The 21,295-nt window shown below is 37.4% G+C and overlaps 1 protein-coding gene across 1 annotated transcript in view; it reads right to left on the bottom strand.

Moving 5' to 3' along the window:
* Positions 1-5,489: 5,489 nt before the first annotated feature.
* LOC105439276 (proteasome adapter and scaffold protein ECM29-like) overlaps positions 5,490-21,295 on the bottom strand; it is a 49,698-nt gene continuing 33,892 nt past the window's right edge. The window contains exons 38-49 of the mRNA XM_030996181.1: positions 20,494-20,560; positions 18,937-19,028; positions 18,291-18,357; positions 17,091-17,267; positions 16,301-16,512; positions 15,660-15,703; positions 14,673-14,865; positions 13,837-13,966; positions 10,038-10,143; positions 8,567-8,664; positions 8,152-8,223; positions 5,490-6,481 (exon numbers count right to left, since the gene is read on the bottom strand). Coding sequence (XP_030852041.1) covers positions 6,246-6,481; positions 8,152-8,223; positions 8,567-8,664; positions 10,038-10,143; positions 13,837-13,966; positions 14,673-14,865; positions 15,660-15,703; positions 16,301-16,512; positions 17,091-17,267; positions 18,291-18,357; positions 18,937-19,028; positions 20,494-20,560 — 1,494 coding nt within the window. The 3' untranslated portion in view covers positions 5,490-6,245. The remainder of the gene's footprint in view (positions 6,482-8,151; positions 8,224-8,566; positions 8,665-10,037; positions 10,144-13,836; positions 13,967-14,672; positions 14,866-15,659; positions 15,704-16,300; positions 16,513-17,090; positions 17,268-18,290; positions 18,358-18,936; positions 19,029-20,493; positions 20,561-21,295) is intronic.

The raw sequence follows: 21,295 nt of genomic DNA, 5'->3' as shown, positions 1-21,295 counted from the left end.
AGGGTGTATGTGCATGCGCTCATCCCGAAGTAATATGAGGAAGTGGGGGTGGGGGGGGGGGGGGGGGCTAATGCTTGAGTATGAATGCCAAGTGAAAATGAATCTTAGTTTCTCACATGGCGTTTAAGAAACTAAGGAGCAGGGGGTTTCATGTTATTTAATCTTTCTTCTGATCTGTACATACAAATCGGGTCATTTTCAATATAGTAGTGGCAGTGCTGCAAATTCAAATTTAATTTGTACATGCACTTTAGAACAAAAGTTATGAAATTATAAAACAAATTGAGGCAGACGGATAAAAGAAAAGTAGGGGACGAGACTCTACAAATTATTGTCATTTGGCCTTTTTTGTTTGTTTTGCAGGTGCAGTTCAAATTCAAATTTAATTTTGACATGCACTGAACTTAATTTTAGAACAAAAATGATCAAATAATAAAACAATTCAGGCGTTTATTGTTTAATTATCATATAACCTCAGATGAGGTATCGATAGATATCTAGAAAGCTACCTTACGTGGTTTTGAGTTAAAGAAGCGTTGGGGTCTGGGAAAATAAATACAATTTCATTCTTTTTATGATTTTATGTTACTGTGGAAGAATATTGTCCTCTGTCCTCTGAAAAGGATGCACTCTTCAAATATACTCCTTTATATATGACAAGAAATAGCTTAAAGGGAATTTTGGACCAAACTTTCATGCCACAAGTTTGTGTAGTTCCTAAAAAATTATATCTTTCCAAAACCTCTCAATATATCAACCTTATTTTTCTTATCGCTTCCAGACAGTCTCTTACCAGATGCAATCACGTGACCAGGGCCCTGTTTCATAAAACTTGTATCAATAACAAATTACGATAGCTGTTATAAAACTACTGAAATCCTGGCATTTGATTGGCTAAGAGCAAATTTGTCATTGAATTTCAGCATTTATTATCGATAAGAAGTTTTGTGAAACAAGGCCCAAATCTCAACTTTGTCTTTTAACAAAATACACGTCCATTCGACTTTCCCGTCATAACATTCACCAAATTTTTTACTAGAATTTAAAAAAGTTGAATCTGTACCTGATACTTAGATTCATGGTGAGATATATATGTCCATTCATATCAATGTTGTTAGGTGTGAAAATGGAACCGAATGCTTAACTTTTAAACTCTCAAAATTACTATTGAAGTCACAAAAATAGCAGTAAGTACGTCAAATTTCAATCAATCCCTTTGAATGAGGTACCATATTAAAATTTATTTCTTACTCTTTCCAGTGATAACCGAGAACTCAATTTTCATATTTACCATTAACTGTTGGGTTTTGCCATAGCAAGTCACAATTATAGTAGGTGATGAATAGTTAGAAACCAGGGCCCATATTCTTAGCAAAGTTTATATTTTCTTCTTTACCTCTTCAGAGGGACTTTATTATTTCGTTTCAAAATACGTATAGACTTTTTACAAAACGAGTAAAACGAAATATATGAATAATATACAAGATCAACATAATTTCTTAAAAGGATCATTATAACATTTCTATCATTTTCTTAACTTCTTCATTATCTAAGTATTTTATATTTTTTTTGTATTTCAAATAAGATTTCAATCTTTGTATAAAACAAGTTGTGCATATTTATCTGTAATTTATTTCATATCCAATCAATGACATTTTCAAATCGATTTCAATTTCTGTTTTAAAAATATCTTGCAAGGACATATAAAATGCTCAATAGTTTCTTGTTTACGACAAATTTCACATTCGTTAGACTGTACGATTGTCCATCTTTAGAGGGCTATTATTGTCTCTAATCTCATTAAATTGAACTGAAGTTAACAACTAGCTTGGTAAGCTTTCATGAATATGGGCCCTGGGGTTCAGGAAAGAAATCTATCTATATTGTGTCCTAAATTTTCTTTCCGGCACTGTAGTATTCATTTTGCATGCTCTAGTTACCCCATACCCTTATATATCATGTTGTGTCCTTGCCAGATATATCATTAAACAAATGTTGATTAATTTGCTGTTGCTTGGATATTATTGATAATTTCATGCCCCAATTGCGAAGCCTGCTATTTTGTAGTTAGTATATTTATAATGGCTCAAAAATGGAAATGATTTAGTTCTGCATTAATAATGTGCGTTGAATTAAAAAAAACGATTTATACATATCAGTAATAAAAAGTGGACTGCAAATTTTTAAAGGTTTAACCCATTTTATGAAGGAAACTTTACCTTTAAAGTTTTCCAATGTTATAGAATGTTATGTTAACACAATTGTGCACTTATTTTAGGGTATAACGACCAAGACTATATTATTCCTGAATGTAATTAATCCCTGTCTTCTTTTAATATGGTAATTATTAGTTACACGATAGGAAGAACACAAAGAAAAGACACAGACTATAAAATGCAATGTCAGTAAAATTTTATTGAAAATGATTTCAATATATTTATTGGATAACATACATGAAATATAATCTTCATGAATTAGGCACTAACAAAAAGTCAAAGGGTTATATAAAATAATTGATGTAGTGCTCAGAGGAAACGTCAAATATACACCTTTGTGATTTAATGCTTTAGAAGAATTTAGTTCCATTATTTCAGGTTTAATATCTAGATTTTGAATTGCATCTAGATTTTGAATTGCATCTATTTTGTTTGCACCCAACGGTCAGGTAAGTTTGTGTTGTCCAAATTAAACATAATTTTTGTTTTTGTATGGTGTCTACAGGTGTGTTATTTCAGAGGAAAAATTGAAAACATGTCCATTTCAAGGTATGAGTTACTCAAGTACAGTTTTGAAGCACAAGAACAAGAGAATGAAGTTTAAAAATTGGTAGGTTGTTTGTTTCTCAAATCTATTGTTCTCACAGGCTCCACATTTTCAAATAAATTCTGAATTCTCCGACAACTACCCCCTGATAATCAGCCTTGGGACATTGGTCCGCAATTTAAGAAGGACACCTTCTATGAAGAAAAGGCTATTTTAACACTTTTTGAGGATAAATGAAACATGGCATTGCCTCTGCCCTTCACAATTCCAAGTGCCCCTTGTTGGGGAGGCTGTTCTAGGGATACCCAAGGCTAATTTGTTAGGGGGAAGTTGTGGTATAATCTAGGCCTACATGAATTAATTTGAAAGTATGAAGCCCACACTGTGAATATGATGGACAAAGAAAGAGGACAAAATATACAGTTCCTTATTCTAACCTCAACAATTGCTGTGGTAGACAAAGGAACATCCTTCACTGCTATTGTGTACAAATGTGTAGAACAGGTGTCACATGCATATTCACCTGTTGTACACATGTTTACATACAGCAGTGAAGGGATGTTCCTTGGTCTACCACAGCAATTGTTGAGGGTAGAATAAGGAACTGTATATTTTGTCCGTCCTGTTCAGTGCCAGAAGAACAATAACTGTTTTAGAACTTTGTGTGAGATGTAAATTAACAACTTTTCAAGTTTTAGTCTTCATTCTCATGCTTGAAATTTGTACTTGAGGAACGGAGACCCCGACATTAGGGACTTTTAGATTCGCACGAAGACAATAGGTCTATGCTACGATCAATGTCCTTGTAATGCATTGCCTTAAATGGACGTCACACGTATCAGTCCACGCAAATCTATAAGTCCCTATTGGGAAGTTATCTTGAAAGGGAGATATCTCAAGTTTGCCCTGAAATAGCACGTTGGATACCATGGAACTGATTGGAGGTTAATGCAACATGAATTTAACAGACCGTACTAGATTTGAGGAGGAGATTTTTAATAAATTCAACATATCGTATATACATATACTCCTTATCAGTACTGTGATCGCATTCTTTTTTGTGTGCTTAACATCCCCCATCCTATTATGTCAAACTTGCAGCAAACTACATTCATTTTCTAATAAGCAGTCGGGAGGTACATGAAATTGGCGACAAATGTTGTGTATGGTGTCTTCGAGTGGGTTATTTCAGGGCAAAACTTGTAAAACATCTCCAGGTAAATTTCCTACATTTCAGGGTTTCTGTTCCTCAACTGGTTTGAAGTCTAAAAGTTATCAATTTACACCTCACACCAAATTCATGTAGGCCTTGATTCTAGAATGAGTGCCCTCCACATTTTCACATTTTTGAGGGTACATGAAAATGTGGGGTGTACTGAGCCACAAGTAGCACTGCCTCTGTCCTTCTTAACATGGGAGAGCTTGAGGCTGCCCTTGACAAATTAATCAGAACAGCCTCTCCCAGGAGATTAGGGCTCAGTGCCCCCCCCCCCACATCTTCATTTAACACCAAAATTGCCCATTCCAAATATTTCCTAGGGGTAATTGTCCTAGAATCTAGGCCAATATGAATTTTGAATTTATTTTACTAGACCATTGTCATCATGTAATTACTTGTTGTAGGGCAAGCCATTCTGACTACAGTATTTAGATACTCGTTTTCTTAATAGGACACAAAGATGTATGCATTAAATTTGGTTACATCACAAAAATTGGGGTCTATTCTGTTCCTAAAATTATATGTGAGGTATAAATCAACAACTCTTGCCTTTACTTTTCCGTTCTCAAGCCTAGTTATGATGCGGTGAACTGCAGCAGTTTTTTGTTATTGATTTCTTCCATGCAGGCAGTCACTATGAACATGACGGACAAAGAAAGCGGACAAAATATACAGTTCCTCATTCTATCCTCAACAATTGCTGTGGTAGACAAAGGAACATCCCTTCTATTATGTAAAAATGTGTAGAACAGGTGAATATGCATGTGACACCTGTTCTACACATTTGTACATAATAGCAGTGAAGGGATGTTCCTTTGTCTACCACAGCAATTGTTGAGGACAGAATGAGGAACTGTATATTTTGTCCTCTTTCTTTGTCCGTCATGTTCACAGTGAGTTGCCATTCATTGCATGTTAAAAACAAAAAACGCAAATGTTTACCTTCGTGTTTGAAGGCGACTTCATGCTTCGAATCTCAACCTGAATATTAAACTAAAACCATAATATTTGAAAATTTACCCAGAGATGACACATTTTCAAGTTTTGCCCCCCCAAAAACACACCTGAAGACATCTTACGCAAAATCTGGCGCTAACAATACACTTACCCGACCATTTAGTAAAAGCCCTACTCTTCCATGCTCAATTTCCCTCCTATAATAATGACGTTCTTTCATCAGAGGGTATCTTTGTAAGACTTTGATGCTTATCAGAGATCACAGACATGTTAAACATAGTTTGCTGTAGGTTGACACCATAAGGTGCTAGGTGCTCTGTTACATAAGCACACAACAAAGAATGGTCCAACTGCGACCAAGGTGGCCAATCTATGTGTATAATTGGCTTTGGTGGTGATCATGAATAACTACTGATGGCACTAATGTCCTTTGGCAAGACATTGATCTACATTTGCCACTCTCCACCCAGGTGTTAAATGGGTACCAGTAGGAAGGAATTCCTTAAAATGCTGTGAGCGTCGAAATCGGCAGCCTAGCATAGCCGGGTAATGTTGGAGCGCCTTGAGGACCTTGCAAGGTCGATACGTGCGCTATATAAGAATCCAATATTATTATTATTATTACTGATTTGGGGCATTTAAACTAAAATAAACATTTCACCATTTGGATTTCTCTTAGAAGTAATATTAGATATTTTGATACAGACTTTCAAGATGGTAAATACTTGAATAAGATAAATAATATAACAAGAACATTCCAAACCAAATATTTGAAATAGCTAAGGAGACCACTAAGGTTTTGCTTGTTCTTAAAATAATGCCATTATTGGCAACATCATATACTTCACTCAACATACTACCCCAATTTGGCCCGACGATAGTTTTCTTTCTCATAGCTATTTTTGTCCCTCTCTCTCTCGTTTGTGAAGGGCCTTTCTCTATCTTTTCTCTCGGCCATTTCTCTTTTGTTCCCTCTGCTTCTGCCTTCCCCATCCACTCTCTAATCCTTCTATCTCTTGTAAAGATTAATCAACCTTTACCTCCTATCGCATCTTTCATGTCAGAAGTTTCCGTACCTGGCAACTTCTTTGCCTCCTTTGCATTCTCTCTGCCTCCACTTAAAAGTCTAACCTGAAAGTTGAACTCAAGTTCAAACCCCTGTCTAGACTTCCACACTTGCCTATCATCTGGAGGTACTTTGCATCACTTCACGTTCTCCCATCTCACATTCTGCATCCGCTGATCATCCATTTTCTTGTCAGTGGTACAGCGCTTTCCATCCTCGAGAAGAAATCTTGAGCAACTCTCACTCAGCGGTCATCCCATCATCCTCCCCTCCTTCTTCTCCACTCTCTCCCTCATCATCATCCTCCTCCTCCTCCTCCTCCTCCTCCTCTTCAAAGACAAAGTTCTCCTTGATGAGTTTCTTGAGGTTTGCTGCCCTCTCTCGGACTGCTGGGTCTGCGTCGGATGTGACCTTTGACAGACCTTCCTGGAGTTGCTTGGACTGCTGGGAAGTTAGTACTGATAGTCGAGTGGATTCTGGGAATCGCAAAAAACAATGTGAATAGCATTACGACATAAACTAGATTGCATACCTTCATTACATAGTCTGTTCAGGGCTAGAAGGTATTCACTTTGTCTTAAAGATAAACTTTAGTACTGGTAATGCGATTGCATTGTGAAAGAAAAGGTGTGGAAAGGATCAGAAACAGTTGATCATGTAGCATGCAAGTATTGGTGTGCACTGCAAAGTTCCGGAGTCATCAAAATCATAATCAATTTGACAGAGTCTTGGTAAAGTAACAAGCACTCACATAGAAAGCTATATATGGGACAACACACATGGTGTCGGGGCTAGTACTACCTTGATTTCCTTGTCTTTCTATGCTCATTACTCAGCCAGTATACATTTTCTTCCAAAATTGTTTGGCACATGTCATTTATTTGTAATCTTGAACATTAAGTGTAAGTTTCGTTTGATTCTGTGAGAATTATTATTATTTTTTTTACCAGTACTGGAGTTTATCTTTAAAGGTACTATGTCCCATTTGCAGGCCAAAAAAATGAAAAAGTTAAATTCCAACTGCATTTGAAAGATAATACTAATTTAGAACTTCCCTAAAAAAGGTGGGGTTTGAAAATGTCTTCAAGTGGGAAAATAATGACTATTAGTTGTCAAATCGACTTTAGGGCTATAGAGCCCAGAAGTAATAGTTTTGATTTTCAGACAATTGTACCGAATGGTCATACGTTTTATGCTGCGCAAAGATTCAATCAGTTTAATCTTGGCCATCGCAAGAAGTGGGTTATTGATGTAGACAAATGCTCATGTACCCTTTACAACTCTTTTCATGTATGTTATTACCAAAGAAAAAAAAAGCCAGTCAGTCACTCAATAGTGTCTGACAGTGAAGTCTAGCAAGTAAACTGGTTTCCATGCATAATTTGAATATGAGGACACTGCTAACGTTTAAATTTCACAGATAGACATACATGACATATTCATAATTCCTGCAAAGTTCTACAGAATGTGAGGTTGGCTGCAAAAGGGACACAGTACCTTTAAGAGTGTTTGAGTTAACACCCTTCTGACTCCAAACAGAAGTCATGGACTGATTCCACATTGAATCGGTCCCAAGACCTACAGTATACTTTTATTTATATAATTTACACCAAAAGAGAGGGGGAAAAATAGGGAGTCAAGGGAAGTAAGAAATACCCCTGACTATTAATAATAATGATAATAATACATGAGTTTTATAAAGGGCCATTCTCCATTCTAATTAAATGCTCAAGGCGCTTCAAAATATTAGGGAACACATTACATCATGACAAAGGAATCGTGTACATTTAAAAATCCAAAAATGAAAGCATGAATGAATGTCTGTCTTCAAAACGCAAAATAGAACAAATAGGATTTGTGCCACAGGATAGCCAGAAGTATATTACAGTAGTTCCTGTTACAGGGTTTCCTTAGTAGTCAGTATACGTATCTGGTTATGCTGCTCTAGTGAATGACAAATCTAAATATCTCTCACTCTAAATACAAGAACTTTCTGACAAGTAGCATTTCTAGGCAATTCTTATATGATCTTAATGATATTGTTCAAGTGTTATCCATGTCTTCTTTGAAATGATAATACCCAGTACCTATCCAGTCATAAAATAAACATATAAAACTCTGAACCAGTAAAATAATGGGAACATACCTGCCAATTTGGGCATGAGGAACTCCAGGATAGCCAGTGATTCTTTCCTAATGGATGCATACTTCACAATACCTGCACATCAAAAGTAAATAAATTCAAATCCAAGTAAGTTATTGAATTCAAATCCTGACATTCTAGAATTATACATGAAAAAAGAAACATATAAAATGATGCAAGACAAGAAGTATGATAAATATAAACAAAACCTCAACAAAGCAAATGCAAATTATATAAAAAAACATAACTGTACATATCACAATACACGACAGTGAGTGATGTAGCTATGTATGCGGAAGGGTAGAGAGAGAGAGAGAGAGACAGAGACAGAGACAGAAAGAGTTCACTTCAATTTCCATTCCTAGTAATTCACTTAAAGTCATGTAAAAAGAAAGAAGTGCAACTACACAATACATACCTAACATCTTGTAAATGGCAGGTACAAATGTTTCTAGAATGGATGAAAGTCGGGCTAGTCCATCTTCTGTAAGGATTTCCAGCTGCAGCAGATAGATCCTAGATAACCAAGAAAACATATAATATTCACAGTAAAATACTAGTTAAAGAGAAGGATCAGATAAACCATGTTCCCTGAAAAGCATGGCTCTTTAAATGCCTTCATATTCTAACTATGGCATGTAACATCGTAAAAATCGGGACAGATTTTTACGCCACATGTTTGTGTAGTCCCATATTCATCTTTCTGTGTACAGTGCTTGTAACTTTACCAAGACTTTCAAATTTCTTATCATTTTGATGATTCCAGAACCTTGCAATACACACAAATACTTATATGCTAGATGATAACCTTTTCTGATCGATTTCACAGCCTGATCCCCCAAAGAAAAAAAAAAGGACTGCAAACATTCATACAGCAGGGAATAATTTTCCTGGTATCGCATCGCAAGTTGCTATGCATTTTTGCATGACTGCTATACAAAATATCTTTTGTGTAGCAGTTTTCTTCCATAGAAATGTACAGAATTTCATTTGAAATATTTATCCATCGCCTGAAATTGCTAATCAAAAAATTTGAGGAAAATTATTCCCTGTACAGACTGTACATTTGACTCTATAGAGTACCGAAGTGTGACATACATGTACTGGCCAAGTTGTCAAGTTTGCTGGTTCCAAACAATTTTGTGCTAAACAATCGTATAGTTCTAACACCAGCCCTAAACACTATTTGCCCTGCTCCACAGTGCTCCACCTCGCGATGAACCTCATGCACAGGCTCTATTGTCCGAATAACCTGGATGATGAGCGAATATGATGTTAGAGCTTCGGTATTCTATATTCATAACAGTTCAACCATAATACCATGCAGAAGGAAAACAAATTGCTGCACTATATAATAAACAATGCAGAATGAACAATCAATGAATGATAATTCTGCTAGAGGTATCAGCCTGTAATTGCTTGGTCTTACTCATTTGGAATGACATCCACAAGCCAATTTACATTATTTTTCAGCACTTCTTGGCTGCAATTTAAGAAGACAGGGCAAATTACAACTTTTTTCTGGACAACTGTTAAAGGGGGTGTAGCATGGCAAATACTGGTTAACACCATCTATTACTTCTTTTGGACAACTGCACGGAAATGAATGGACTTGATTAACGGTCAGCGCGTGCTAGCGTTCGCGAAACAGACCAAAGTTCTCCTCATGCTTCGGTTTCGCGTATGTTACACGCACGTGAATACCGCGGTTGCGTCGTTTCGTAGTCGTATTATAACCGACTGGCCCCCGAGTCAGACCACGGGAAAGACACATAGTCTCGTCTTGCTACACCCCCTTTAATAAAATCACAATGACTTTTCCCCCTTCCAAATTAAGCTTCGATGCAAGAACTTGAAAGTAGCTTTCATGGACGACTTTCAACACTCACCTCTGCAAGAAGATATGAAGGGACTTGACGATGGCTAGCTGAATCTTGAAAGTGCTGCCATCTAGACCCTCACATAGAACTTCACACAGCTTGGAAGCTTCTGCTTCTGTTATAAAGAGTAGGTAAGAATAAATGGATCTTGCCTCTGCCATAGAGCGATTTTACAAACCAAAACAGATTTAAGCTTTAAAATTCAAGATTGATTGTAATCTATTAACAAGTTCTCAGAATAGTGTGATTACAAGCTATTTTTCATATACATTTGATCTTTGATCTCATGACCCTAAAATCTAATCAGTTTATTGGCTCTGCAAGATACATATGTCATGAGTTTGATAGTAATCCATCCGTCGGTTCTATTGATAATGCGTTTATAAGCTATTTTTGCATACATAATAAGCCCCATGACCTTTGACATCATTACAGGGATTACAACATAGTTTAATAAGGAGAGACGATTCCTAGAGAAGATGATAGGGTCACTAAACCCGTCTTTGGACAACACCATCATAATCAATCTTTATGACTTCAAATTCTAGTATTCAATTGTCTCAATTTCAGTAATGTTAGTATTTCTTATAATTTTTATGAATTTTTTTGGAGACATGCAGGATTCCACTCCTCTGCCCATTTTTCTCTGATTTAACTTTTACATAAGAAAACAGTAGGTAAGAAAATAGGAGTTCTGCAAGAGGTTTGGCCTAAAAAATAGCTACCATTTTCTTCTTGAAACAGGACATCTAAAGATAAATATCTAAAGCCAAATTTAAGAATGAACCAAGGAATCAAAACCCTAGATTAGACTCTTGAATCTTCATTCTTATAGCCCATCTGTTCCAGTTTAGCTAGGGGATTAGACCACCCAGGAAGGTCACTGACAGGTGGCTATCTCATCAACTCAGCTCTCAATTAACATAGGAAAAAGAGGATCATGGGGGACCAATGGTCACCGATTAGGCATTGTTTTTTTTTGTATATCAGGGTTCTTGTTAATAGCCGGCAACCGGCTATTTCTTCCGGCTGTAACGGCAATCGTAGCCGGCTGTAAGCCTCTCCAAAAAAAAAAAATAATAATACAAAAATCACATCATATTCGGTCAAGTCGCTATCTCAAATTTCTGTTATCACAAGCTTCACGAAGACACGCTTTCATAGCGGGGTTGTGAAAACGGTCGTAAAGAAATGAGATGAAACGTCTCTGAAACGATCGTAAAATAAAACCCTATTAAAATATGGACTTGCGGCGCTGCGCACGCGGGGGCAGAGCTATCTAGTATATGCCCAGTGCGCCAGAGCCAAGCGCAGGCCGGCAAGCTAGCTTACGCAAGAAAAGCGCGCGTTGTGAGCCGAGCTGAGCTAGCTGAGTGAATTTATCTCCGAGATCCCACGCCAGTCGAATTAAAATGGAATCGAAACGGCAGACATCGATTCTTCCTTCCTTACTATTAAGAGTAAGAAGCAACGTACAGGTAAGTTTTTTATTTGAAATGTAAATAATAATGTAGGCTAAATTATAAATAATACCGGTAGTAATAACAGGGTTCGTACACTTACACATTTTTAAAATTCCATGACTTTCCATGACTTTCCAGAGCAGGTTAATGTAAATTTCCATGACCATTTTCAATGATGAACATGTCTTAATTTAAAGCGTACAACTAAACATCATCGCAATACTAGGAAGCAAATCACTAAACTATAAGGCGCACCCCTATTTCGAAGATCCCCCCCCCCCCAAAAAAAAAAAAAAAAAAAAAAAAAAAAAAAAAATCTGAAAACAAATCTGAAAACAAAAAATCTGTCATCTTTAGTTTAAAAACAACATTGTTACTAGACCAAGGTCTAACTTAGTTCAAAAGCACCTCAATTTGCCTCGTATAATGAAAGTGAAAGTATTTTTCGAACACTGATATAAGACGCGATCTGATCTGGTTAACAAAAAGCCATCAAAAAAAAAAGCCAACATTGGTCTTTTTGTTAACATCAGATCGGCTCTATTTCAGTGACAGTGTATGAAAATACTTTCATTTTATTACGAGGCACAATTGTAGTGCTTGTGAAATAAGTTAGACCCAGTAACAATGTTGTTTTTAAAACTAAAGATGACAGAATTTTTGACCCCCGAGTCCAAACAGGATTGTGGACAGGCTAGTGTTCGCGTGGTGATTCGTTATCCCCTGTGTAAGTGAGCTGAAGACACGGGAGAGCTTCGGCCGGCAAAGTGCCATGCGACAGGGCATAATTTAATCGAGACTGAAAAAAAAACTGAAGACAAAAAACTCTCTTCCCTTCAAATTAGGAACGTAGTTTAACTTCAAATAGTAGATCCTATTCTTTATTTGCACTATGTAATTCATGTTGAGACACAGAGATTTTTGAAAACCACTAAAAAGTAGCATTTGAGGACTCAAATATCCTGTTCCTGACTATATAAGGCGCACTCCCGACTTTCGATATTTTGCTGACGGAAAAAAGTGTGCCTTAATTGCGGACGTTGGGGAAAGCAGCAACCACGAGGCTAGGCTAGTTTTTCGTAGAGATCAGTGAGCTGGCTGTATGCTCGCGCTCGCACAATGGACGCCAAATGTGGAATCAAATGCGATTCAGGGTTGCGATATTCGAGTAAAGAGCAACACGATTTTTAAAGGGGTTCTTAATAAAACACGAGTGGCTCATGATGCATAGTTATTTACATTTTATTTATTGTTTAATGAATATTCTGTGGTAAAACCCCGGGGTAAAACACCTTCATTCAAATTTTTAATAAAAATCAATGCACAAGCTCGATCAAAAAGTAATCGTACAGCGTGCATGCAGCATTCGTGCATGTACACACACCGGCACCACGCACCGCAACTGTCAATGCAAGTCATTTACGCACACAAACATCTTGCATACATGTATGAAAGACACACTAGTAGGTCCGAAAGATATTGCGTGTAATTTATTACGAAAAAGGTCCTGTGAACCACAGATTTTACGAAATGTATTTTCCTTTGTTCACAAGACAAATTAAATGCCCTTTTAACAAACATCTTGAAAAAAAAAAAAATTCCCTGACTTTCCAGAAGAAATGGATGAATTCCCTGACTTTCCCTGACTTTTTGCTTCTGGAAAATACATTTGTAAATTCCCTGACTTTCCAGAAATTCCCTGACCCGTACGAACCCTGTAATAATGAGTGTAAAACTGTGATTGATTTGGCGATGCACGATTCGATTCAGAATACGAGCGCTGCACAACCGGTGCGACACGCTATACACATACACTGTCACAGAGACTAGACCGTAGACGTACGTTCGTAAACAAGCTCAAGCCAGCGAACTCCGCTCGCAATAATTTAAAGAGGCCAGCTCCAGAGCTCGCTCTGCGTCCAAATGATCAGAAACAATAATGGAGCATTTTCATTTCATATTGTATATCATATGAAAAGTAAGTTATTCAGCCAAAATATTCATGATCTTTATCATTAAACTATGGCTCATACAGTGTGGTCATATCTTCAAAAATAAGGCTAAGATAGCACCAGAGAGCATCTAAAACCCTAAAACTGGACCCCGGCCGCAAGGGACTTCGCGCTCGTGATGTGCGCTTCGCGCACATGGTGATGTGCGCTACGCGCACAGAGATTTTTCTTTTGCAATTTTAGTAGCCTCCTGTAAATCATAAATAGCCTGCTATCAGAAAAATTAACAAGAACCCTGTATATAGAGAGAGCAAGTAGCTACAATTACAGTGGGCCTTTAAACCTAGTAGTAAAACAGGGAGTACATTTGTTTTTAATTGATAATTTCTTTACCTTGTGTTTCCCTTTGCGATGGCCATGCAAGGCCAAGGTTGATGAAAGTACATTCTTTGAGTTTCAACTTCTCATCCTGCCGAGCTCTGTCGGTTACATCCTCCTCGTCACTGTCATCATCAGACTTCTCCTGAAACAAAGAGGGGAAAAAAATTATTTATGACAAATGGTCACATTTTGTGGTTTGGCCTTAACATCAAAGCACCAAATTCATGTAAAGAGCAAATGTGTAGTTTATTACTTTTCAGGTGTTTTAACATGTGGCAATTTTACAACAGGCAATTTCGAAAGGAAAATAAGCATTTGTAAGTCCATAAATGCACAACATGCTGACATTGTCATGCATGTCACAGAAGAGTCTGATGAAAGAATTCATGGTACAAAGACAGTTGAATGATTAACGTAAAATTGACGTTCGGCAAAGTTTGAATGATAAGCTGAACAGATTTTTTACAACATCCATCAACCAGATACTTATCAAATCCCAACGCTGACCATACATCTTTGATGAAATACAGTCCTGAGAAAAATGAGGACTACAGTCAACAAACCTGCTTTAGCAACCACCTGTACATAAAGACCACCTTCGAATAAAGACCACTTTTCTTGTCTCCCTTGAGTGGCCTTTTTTGCTTTTTAGCGCTAAGAGACTTCAGTGGTAAGCGCTTTATTAGTAACGTTTTTATTATTATAACGTTTTATTTATTCATCATCGCTGTCGTCGTCGTCGCCGCTGACACCGCCGCCGTCGTCGTCGTCATCATCATCATCATTATATACAGGTTTCACTCTACTAGAACAACTATGAATAAAATGCAGAGAGGAAGTTGACTCACTTTGCTGATGATGGAATACAAGATGTCCGTCAGTTCCTTGAATCTATCTGCTTCATGAGCCTGGAGTACCGAGGCTAGGCAGTCCAAGGCAGCCATCTTGTAATCCACCCGTTCCTTGCGACTCTCCTTGAAGAGAGCGTTCAGGACTGTATCCATGCTTGGCTGCTTTTCTATCTCCATCTGTAAAGCAGTCCTGTCATTGATCAAAACATATGAACATGTAATATATGGGTCATTCCATACAGTTAGGGCAAAAAATATGACGATGTCCATGTAACGTCGGTATGAGATCTCCTACTACACATGAAAGATGAAAGTATTTGTTAAAGATTTTTATGCAATGAATATATATATATAGTAGTGCCTTGCCAGTATCAATCCTGTTTCAATTGCTTTTCTTCAAAGTCTTTGCTTAATACACATTTCTCTCTTTACTAACGTTACATGGACACCATAGTCATATAACATTACATAAACCTTGGGTCCATAATATTAATTCACCATGAAGCTCGAGTACTTCTGAATTTGAGCAAACATTGTTACAGTTGATAGGTGACATAGTTTCTTACTTCTCGTATGTCTCAAGAATTTCCCCAACTTTCTGGACAGACCCATATACACACATTACACTTCAACCAATAACTTCTGCTTACTTTAAAATGACAAACTGACATCCTACCTTGAAGGCCTAACGCTTCAAAAAGTCATGAACTGAAATTAAGGTTTAAGGAATTCTTTTTGTCAGCATTTTCACAAAACAGACAAGTCATAAGGCGTCTCAAATAAACCCTTACTCAAAGCCTTAAATATGGAATACATCATTCGAGAAAACTTCTCCTTAAACAGTATTTAACTCAAATGAACCTATTTTTCCCTTCTCTCTCTCTCTCTCCCTCTCTCTCTCTCTCTCTCTTTGCTAACTAAAGTTATTACATAACTGTCACAGATATTGTACAACAATTTCATGGACACCGAAAGTGGACTTACTTGCACGATATACAAACTGTGGAGATGGCCTTCAACAATTCATCCTGAAAGTAAAGGGGGACAAAATAAAGAGAAAAAATATCACTATAGGAAAAACAATGTGAATATGCATCCTCCAACCACTATACCCAACATATTAGCGACCACCGGGCATGGTGGCTCAGTGGTAAGAGCGCCCGCCTCATGAACGGGAGGTCGTGGGTTCGAACCCCGGCCGAGTCATACCAAAGACTTATAATAATGGGACCTTCTGCCTTCTAGCTAGGCACTCAGCATTTTAGATTGGAGAAGGGTAGTAATAACATATTATGTTATGCAGGGCCCGCTGAAAGGGTAGTTTCATAATTAAAGTGGCTACCCTGGGTAAATAAAACATTATTATTATTATTATATATATATTTGTGGGAGCACATTGGTATACTGCTGAAGGTTCTAGATTATCACATGAGAAGTCACACGTAGGATCCATGAATCATTGGATAAGGTATTTCAACTAAATTTGTCCCCCATTGGACTTCCTCAAGGCAGTCTTGTGACTGGTGTCATGGGGAAAAAAAAGGGGGATGAAAATTTCCATGGAATCCTCTCCCCACAATTGCACCTTAATCCAAAGTTTCTGAATCCAAAACTCAAGCTCCTACCTTTCCATCCCATGTCCTCCCCTGTAGTCCCTCCAGGAGAGCCCCTAGGAGTAGACCCAGCTGAGGTGGTTGGAGCTTAGCACCTAGCTTGGTGGCTACGGTGCCCATGGACCGGGCAGCCTGGGCCTTGCGGGGCCACGATGTAGAGGCCAGACCTTCTTGAGTGATGGTCACGATCTCCGGGAGGTAGAGACGGATGCCGCCCTCTGTGCCTGAGAATTAGACAGGTTATTGTGTTTGTTAGTTTGGTGCATCAATGAATATCAAAGCTAATCTTGATCTCTGGTATGGGAATCATATTTTGAGAGAAAAAAGCTACAATTTATTTTGGATTGTTTATCCTGCAGTAGATTGGTTGTTTGAACCAGTGAAATAAAAACAAATTCACAAAAACTTATTGGGCATCATCTACAAGAAAAAACCACAACTCCCGTTGACATAGGACCTCTCTTAAGCACATGATGCCGAGCCTACTTACCCAGATTTCCTTATACCAAAATTGTTCGGCACAAGTCATTTATTTGTAATCTTGAACATACAGTGTAAGTTTTGTTGGATTCTGTTTATCTTTAAGCAAGCATTATTATACATATCAGGGAAGACCATCTTTTGACTTCGTTGCCAGTATTCTACTAAAGTTCAAACCTTGGACACAACACTTTCCCTAACCCTAACCTTAAACCTAGCATAAACCTAAATATCAATCCCAACCCTGCATCTATGACAACATAAAGCTCAGAGCAAATATCGCCCAGGCAAATGTTGGACCGCCAATGATCATCATCATTACCTGGTGTTGTATCGAGCCACACTCCTTCCCACATGCAGTCCTTGCCAGGTTCCTTCTTCTGATGCATGGCTAGGAAGGCCAATGGTAGGGCTACGGCAGCATGTCTCTTCAGGATATCAGGGTTGTACCAGGCCATGGCCAGGAGAGTCGTTCCCATTGCTTCATGGAGGTCCCCATCTACAGCAAACGGGAAAATAAGAATTAAGATTTAATCTTGAATCCAGATACCGGTAGTACTATCTAAACAACACAAGAGGTAAATGTATCTTCAAGGGCTAATGTGAGTCTAGGGTCATGATTCTATGTTTCTTCAGGATATCAGGGTTGTAAAAGGCGTGGCCAGGAGAGTCGTTCCCATCGCTTCATGGAGATCCCCATCTATAGCAAAAGGGAAAATAATCCAGAGAGTGATGTGTAAACAATTCACGAGGTACATGTACAGGCGTATCTTCCAAGGTTTAATACGAGTCTAGGGTCAAGACTGTATGCTTCTTGAGGATGCCAGGGCTGTACAAGGCGTGACAGTAGGGTTGTTCCAATTGCTTCATGACATTTCCTCATCTGGAACCCAGAGAGAGTACATTTAATAACATTGGATTTCATCATCAGCTCATACACAGCTGAACAAGGGATATCCTCAATGTCTAATTTTGGTTCTAAGGCTATGGCAGCATGTTTCTTGAGGATTTCAGGGTTGTCCATGCCATGGCCGTTAGGGTTGTTCTAGTGCCTTTTGGAGGTCCCCATCTGTAGCACAAAGGAATTAAAGACATCATTTATTGTGATGTGTAAACAAGACACGAGGTGCCCTCAGAGTCTGATAATGGGTCTAAGGCTATGGTTGCATGCAAAGGCCAGGAAGGGTTGTTCCTGTCACTTCATGTACATGTAAGTCTATACATGTATGTGTAGTCCAAAGGTGTAAAATTAAAAAAGTATTGGTATACCATTAATCAATCTAGTAGATCGATAGATAGATAGATAAATTAATGGTTTATTGATTAAAAACAAACTTAATTGCAGCACAGCTGAATTGGGATGATTTTACAATCCTAGAATGCATACAAAAAGGTCTACTGCATTTATGGTCAATGGTGAAAGCTAGAATGCAACACATCAACCTATAATTGACAGACAAATCAAATTAAAAATGATATCTATATATCTTTACTGTTCACAGAACTTAAAGAATGTACTTACCATCTTTCTCCAAGAACCATGTCTTCAGTCGCAAAATCAACTTCTCTGTACTGCTGTCTTTGGCTACCTGTATTTCAACAAAAAAAGGGAGGCACAAATATGTCCAGGTGGATTACAATAATCCAGAAATTGGAAAAATATTTATGTATACATATACAGTGCGTCCAAAAAAAAACGAAACCAAGAATTATTGATGTTTTATCATAACTTAATAACAATTATAATTAATAAATGACACATATTTGTAAAGCTTAGATCTTCCTATTTCATTTGATGCAACTTGCATAATGCATATTTCCAACTTGAATGATTAAAATCAATTTGAAGAAATAATACCAAAAATTCATTTGGCGGACGGTATCTGAATTTCAAAGAAAAAATATGACACCTCAATCAGGAAAAATGAGCCAGGAATAACAAAGTTCTGTTTTTTAAAGTAATGCTTGCATTTCCATAATTTGATTAAACAAATTCGCTTTTACTGGCTGCCTGCCGTAGCAACAAACAGAGTTGACAAAAGACTTAACTCTGTTTCGTTGATGATCAGCCATGCACAAAGAAGACGAAAGACTTGATGCATGGTTGATCGTCAACGAAACGGAGTTACATGTAAGTCTTTTGACTACTCAATACATGATCAACATACCTTAATAAGGTTTCCTATTGCAGAGGCATTGAGCTTCCTCACAGCCATACTCTTATCATTGAGTCCAGAGAGCAGAGATGCCAGCAGCTTACCTAGAAGGTGGGGAGGACAAAAAAAATGGTTATTAGAGGTGTCGTGGTCCAGTGGATATGTCATCGTACTGCAAAGATCACAAGGTCAGCGGTTCAAGTCCCGCCACGGCACTAATGTCCTTTGGCAAGACATTAATCTACATTTGCCACACTCGACCCAGGTGACGTGAATGGGTACCTGGTAGGATTATTCCTTGAAATGCACTGTGCGCTGATAATGGCTGCCGGAGCTAAAGCTAGGGTAATCATTTCAAAAGTTTTTTGGAAGCGCTTAAGGACGTTATATAATGTGATATGAGCTATACAAGAACTGAATATTATTATTTCTTATTTTAATATCTAGTAAATATTAATATCTAGTAAATATTTCAATGAAAACCTTAGGGGAAGGGTTCATATCCCCTTGAAGCAGTAATATCCTAATCTTTAATATTATTATAATTATCAATTATATATAACCCACATAAACAGAGCTGTGAATTGATTTCAAGATATTCAAAATAAAGTTGGTTTAGACAAGGAGTATGCAGGCCTTAAATTTCAATATTTTTAGGGCAAGGCCACTTTTCTGTAGGGAACATCTCTATATTACAGCACAAATAGGAAGAATTGGAAAGGGCACAAAAAATCTCCACGGCCAATGAGAGGGGCATTGAGGCCAATCAAAAGGGCATCCACGGCCATGGCCTTGGTGGCCTTGGATTAATTTAAGCCCTGAGTATGAGGCTCCTTAGTTTGGAAAAATCGCATACGTTTATAGTAAAGACGTGGCCCAAAATTCAAAAATTGAAATCTGCGCTCCACTTTACAAAACTTGTCATCAGTGACAAATGACAGTTTTTGTTATAAGCTAGTGAAATCTTGCTTCTGATTGGTTATCAGCAGATTTGTTGTTGATTTTTGTCATTTGTCATTGAAAAAAAGCTTTGTGAAATGGGTCCCTGGTGTAATTACATTTGAAAATGATTTAAGACATGCAAATGTGCATCTAGTAGAGTGTAACCCTTTCACATCATATGTGCAAGCTTAAAAGAAAAATCTTCTTTTCTTGAATTTATTTGAAGAAAAAAATCCTTCAATTGTTCATAGCACTAGTGAAAATGCAAAGAAATTCATATCTTTGTGAATACTAAGTGATAGCTCATACAAATATTGAATTGAGTATAGTCATTATGGTAATTATTATAACTCAGTATATTCTTAAAGATTATTCTTTATTGACCATATAAGAAATTAAAGAAATCTAATCGACCAATATAATTACCAGTACATGTAGGTAAATCTACTTTCTCAAGCAGTAAAAATATGGCAAATTAATAACTTTCAATGTGACAAATTAATAAATTTCAACCAGAAAATTAATACTTTCAACCAGCCTGAAATTAAAATTAAACAGAGGGCGTATATAGCTCTCAAATAATAGCTTGGGTGTTTGCAAAACCTTTCTTCACCAAAGTTTACTGACCTGCATGAGGTGCTAGATCCTGAGGGCATTGCTGGCTCAGCAGAATCAAGAAGTTGGCGCAACCAGCCTGGAATTAAAATAAAACAGAAAGTGTTTTTTATGTACAATAGGCTTACGGTTGCACCATGTGAGAGAGAGGGGGGGGGGGGAGGATTGGAGATTCTTTCTTTCTGGAGTGTGTGTGTAGTCCTGAAAAAGACTGTTGGTAATCTTTTTTGAGCTTATAGTTCTAAAGAGAACTATAGTGTCGGTTGGAGAGGATGGGTAGTAGGAGTGGCTCAACGTTTCAAACAGGTTGACTATCCATTGTCAGGAAAGTTTATAATAACTGTTGTTTGATTGACTGAATGATAGACCATTTAACTGTGTAAGTAAAGTCAGAAAGAATTATAAGTCGATGGCCATATCCAGAGATTTTTACTTTTGGATGAAATAAAAGGATAAATGTCATATGTTGTATGGAACGCATGCATCTGGGGAGCATCTGTGGAGAAGTGTAGTGTGTCAGTAAGCGACTGGTAAACAACATAGTTAAGTCTTATCACAGGGACGGGGCAGTTGGTATCTAAAACACTACCATATGTATTTCAACTCCAAAGATATGCTGATCTGACCAATGAGTTTCTGCTAATCCTTACTATTTATAAAATGTTACTAAATACATATTATAATGTATTTTTTTAACTGTTAGCAAATAAGGATGAACATATGAATGTGCATCTGTTGTATTTTTCTGCCGTGAATTGTATGGGATTACCTTAATGTAATGCTGGTGGATGATATATTTCCACATTTCTTGGAC

The sequence above is a fragment of the Strongylocentrotus purpuratus genome, unplaced genomic scaffold (genome assembly GCF_000002235.5).
Source record: "Strongylocentrotus purpuratus isolate Spur 01 unplaced genomic scaffold, Spur_5.0 spur5_contig_855, whole genome shotgun sequence".
Lineage (NCBI taxonomy): Eukaryota > Metazoa > Echinodermata > Echinoidea > Camarodonta > Strongylocentrotidae > Strongylocentrotus > Strongylocentrotus purpuratus.
Note: the sequence above shows the minus strand (reverse complement) of the source record. Positions and strands in the feature narration are given on the sequence as shown.